The 4,672-nt window shown below is 42.4% G+C and overlaps 1 protein-coding gene across 1 annotated transcript; it reads left to right on the top strand.

Moving 5' to 3' along the window:
• Window positions 1–238: 238 nt before the first annotated feature.
• On the top strand, window positions 239–1,105 carry LOC137348786 (probable G-protein coupled receptor 139). Its single transcript, XM_068014031.1, has one exon. It carries the CDS (start codon window positions 239–241, stop codon window positions 1,103–1,105), a length of 867 nt encoding a protein of 288 aa, XP_067870132.1.
• The last annotated feature ends 3,567 nt before the right edge of the window (window positions 1,106–4,672 follow it).

Below are 4,672 nucleotides of genomic sequence, written 5' to 3'. Positions count from 1 at the left end.
TATCTTAAACACAGAAACAAGTGACCGGAGGTTAAGCAGTTGTTTTCCACTCAGGATCAGGTTTCAAAGCAGTGAATTTCACACTGACTTCTGTAAAACAGCTGGGTTCGTCAGGAGTCAGACCAGTAATTTCATATGTTTTGGTTCGATAACACACATATACTCTCCCTCTTCCTCTGAGTCTCTCTGTCTCTATTACAGCTAACCTAGCAGTGATTGTGATCCTGGCCCGAGGAAGATGCGGTCTCTCCAGATGTATTACCTGATGTCCATGGCAGTGACGGATCTTCTGGTCGTTATCGCTGTTGTGATATTAAACCGGATCGTTGATATTTATTTCCCAGTCAGTTTCATGTTCATCACACCAGTATGCAGCCTCCGTTCTACCATAAGCTTTGCGATTCTGGACTGTTCTGTCTGGTTAACGGTCACTTTCACTTTTGATCGATTTATGGCCATTTGTTGCCAGAAGCTGAAAATAAAATATTGCACCAAAAGAATGGCGATGCAGGTTACAGGAACCGTGTCTACACTCAGCTGTTTAAAAAATACCTTCCGGTATTTTATATATGAACCTTTGCGTATAATTGACAATGTACCCTGGTTCTGCAGCATAAAACCAATATTTTATACGTCACCTGCATGGGTGACATATGATTCGATTCATCGCATTTTAACCCCTTGTCTCCCATTCATTCTGATTTTACTGCTCAATGCTCTGACTGTCAGACACATTCGAGTGGCCAGTAAAGGCCGCAGGAGACTCCGGGCTCACAGCAATGGGGAGACTCAGAGTGACCCAGAGATGGAGAAGCGGAGAAACTCCATTGTTTTACTCTTCTGCATCTCAGGCAGTTTCATCCTGTTATATTTTGTACTTCTTATAAATTTCCTTTATGTCCGAATCGCAAACCTTAAGTATTTCTCTGGTTCCAATTTCAATGAATCAAATTTTATTCTCCAGGAAGCCGGATATATGCTTCAGCTTTTGAGTTTCTGCATCAATCCGTTTATTTATGCAGGGACCCAGAGAAAATTCAGAGAGGAGTTAAAGAATGGAGTGAAATATTCACTAAGTCTAATTGTTAAATTGTTTAAGTGTTGAAAAAATACAATCCAACATGAACTGCACGTTATCTTGCATGCATTGTTGTTCTTGTTCCTGTCACACACCGCCTCGACTCCCAGAAAAATAGTTACTCGCTTGGAGATCCTTACCCATTGCGTGAAACAAAGAATACATAAGCAGCACTGCATCACTGCACAATCCAGTGTTGCAGCATGCTCTCATTCAGTTTTCAGTTCTCTTCTCCATGCTGATTTATGCTTGGTACATTCCCATCAACACGGAGGGCCCAGCTGTATCCTTACATTCATATGGGTGACAGAGAGTCCGACCTCTGATCTGTTATATTTAGCAATTTTAAGTGTTCAATGAAGGGACATCAATATCCCTGCTGGGATTGATTTGTTTTTAAGGGTAGAATAGGCTCTGAAATGGAAACGAGTAATGCCCCATGCATTATTCTCCAATCCATGGGCACCGCACTACAGCTGCAATCTTGTGCCCATAAACGTAGGAACAGAGGAAATGCTCGAGGGAAAAGAGAAAATCTAGTTCGTCTTCTATAATGTTCATTGACCAATTGGGACAAAAGCCACTGTGTCATCAAACAAAATAAAATTACTCGAGCAAAAGTGCCCTCTTTTTAAAATAACCAATAAGCACCCAAATCATAAAAAAGAAACTTATCAAATGAGGATATTATCCTCGCTATCGACTATGCACTTCAGTCACTTTGCCGAACACAATCCTGGTAGTCCCATGATACAACGTTAGTGGAGTCTTGGACTAATCACAGCAATCGCTATAAACTAGACTACAACAGACTGAGACATGAGGCGAGGAAAACGTTAGTGACAGAGACTTTTAAATGCTCCAGGATATGTTCTATCTCCAGGGCTGAAATATTCTATTTAGTAATCACAACTACATATTCTCCTTTCTTTCCATTCGAATCTTGACTGAATATTTTGGATCCAGGAATATTTGTTTCCCAATCCTCCCTTTTTGAGTCAGGTCATAGAGTTATAGAGTCATTTACAGCACAGAAGGAGCCCATTCTGTCCATCGAGTCCATGCCAGCTCTCTACGGAACTATGCAGTCAGCCTTATTCCATGGCTCATTCCCCATTGCCCTGCAGGTCGATTTCTCTCGGATGGCCATCCAACTTCCTCTTGAAGTCATTTGTCGTCTTTGCACCCACTACCCTTGTGGGCAGCTGCTTAAACATTGCTTCCTCATATTCCCTCTGCATCCTTTGTCTAAACATTTCAATCTGTGTCTCCTAGTTCTTGCAACATTTGTTGATGGGAACAGTTTTTCCTTGTCTTACTTATCTGAACCTGTCATAATCTTGTATACTTCTATTAATCTCCCCTCAATCTCCTTAATTCTAAGGGGAACAAACCAGCTTTTCCAACCTAACCATTGAACTAAAATCCTTCATCCCTGGAACCATTCTGGTAAATCTCCTCGGTACCCTCTCAAGGACAGTCAGATCTTTCCTGAAGTATGGTGACCAGAACTGGACAAATACTCTACTTGGAGCCTAAACTGGGCTTTATAAAGGTTTCGCATAATTTCCCTGTTTTTATACTCAATGCCTATATTTATGGATCCCAAGATCCCATATGCTTTACCACTATCTCAATACGTCCAGCCAACTTCAAAAATTGATGCCCATGCACTCACAGGTCTCTCTCTTCCTGCACACTCTTTAGAACTGTGCCATGAAGTATATGGTTCCTTTCCCTATTCCATCTGCCAAAATGCATCACCTCATATTTGTCATTGCTAAATACATCTGCCACCTCTCTGCCCATTCTGCTAGCCTATATACGTCCTGTTGCAGGTGCTTCATACCAGATTCACTGTTTACCGCACTTCCAAGTTTGGTTTAGTCAGTAAATTTTGAGAGTCTACTCTGTTTCCAAGAGTGATCCCAGCACTGCCCATTGGGGAACACCACTGTCTACCATCCTCCAATCTGAAAAGCAACCATTTACTACAACTCGCTGTTTTCTGTCCATAAGTTTTTTTGAATTACTTAATCAATTTTTATCCATTTCATTGTTATCGTCACATCATATTACATATGTCTCTTTGCACCTGCAATTTTATGAGCTAATATACCATGCTCCACGGGACCGATAGAGGCTGGATGGGTTGCAACTCCACAGAGCCGGGATCACAGCTCTGGAGATTGACATACATGCACAGTAAACCTACCTTAGACCATATCGCGTTCCCTCTTACTCTGCCCACCTCTAATGCCTTGTCGTTTCTTACTCTAGTGTTATCTGCTTCTCCTAATCCTTTGTGCACCTTGTTTATCAGACCCAATGCTACATCGTGGTTCCCAATCCCCATGTCAATCTAGTTTAAACCCTCTCCAAAAGCATTAGCAAACCAAAACCTCCGGATCATTTACCCCAGCTCTGTGAAGATACAACCTATTCGGTCTCTAGAGCTCCCACTTCCCCCAGAATCAGTCCCAATGCGCCAGAAATCTAAAGACCTTCCTCTTCACCACCTCCAGCCACATATTCATCTGCTCCTTCCTCCTATTTCTATACTCACCAGCGCAATACACCTGAAGCAATGAGGAGATTCCTTCCTTTGCGGTTCTGTTTGCTAGTCTCTTTTCTGTCTCCTTAAAATCAGACTGAAGGACGTCATTCCCCTTGCAGCCTCCGTCGTTGGTACCAATATAGGCAACAAATTCTAGGTGTTCATCCTTCCCATTGTAAGTTGTCTGCACTTACCCTAAAGTTACAGAGTGCACTGCTTCTACTCTCAGTCTCTAACTCTCAATGGTTCAGCCTGGCTCTCCTCTTCCACATTAGCTTCTCCTGACGATTCTACAGTGACCACTGCCGAATTCAAGTGTGACTTCTGCTCCTGACATCTGACAATGTTCTGGAGTGTTTCCATCTTCACTCTTTTCTCCACAGTTTGACAAAACTGTTCGAGTTTTTGAGGATGTAACTGGCAGAACAGATAAGGGGGAACCAGTGAATGTGGTGTATTTGGATTTTCAGAAGGCTTTCGATAAAGTTCAACACAGGAGCTGAGTAAGCAAAATTAGAACACATGGGATTGGGGGTAATATTCTAGCATGGGTTGAGAAATGGATAACGGGCAGAAAAGAGAGAGTCAGGTTGGCAGGCTGTGACGAGTGGGTGCCACTTGGATCAGTGTTTGGGTCCCATCTATTGACAGTCTATATAAATGGTTTGAATTTGGGGAACAAATGTAATATTTCCCAGGTTGCTGAAGAAATAAAACTAGGTGGAAATGTAAGTTGTGAGGAGGAAGCAAAGAGGCGTCTAGGGATTTAGACAAACCAGGTGAGTGGGCAAGTGCATGGCAAATGGAATATAATGTGAACAAATGTGAAATAAGCCACCCTGGTAGGTAAAGCAGAAATGCTGAGAATTTCTTAATTGTTGTAATATTGGGAAGTGCTGATTTCCAAAGGGATCTGGGAGGCTTTTAAAGTGAGATAGGAAGAGTTCAGGGCCGGCATGTTCCTGTTAGATGGAAGGGCAAGGCTGGCAAGTTTAGGGAACCTTAGTTGAGGAGGTATATTGAGGGTCTGGTCAGGA

This window comes from Heterodontus francisci, chromosome 34 (assembly GCF_036365525.1).
Source record: "Heterodontus francisci isolate sHetFra1 chromosome 34, sHetFra1.hap1, whole genome shotgun sequence".
Lineage (NCBI taxonomy): Eukaryota > Metazoa > Chordata > Chondrichthyes > Heterodontiformes > Heterodontidae > Heterodontus > Heterodontus francisci.
Note: the sequence above shows the minus strand (reverse complement) of the source record. Positions and strands in the feature narration are given on the sequence as shown.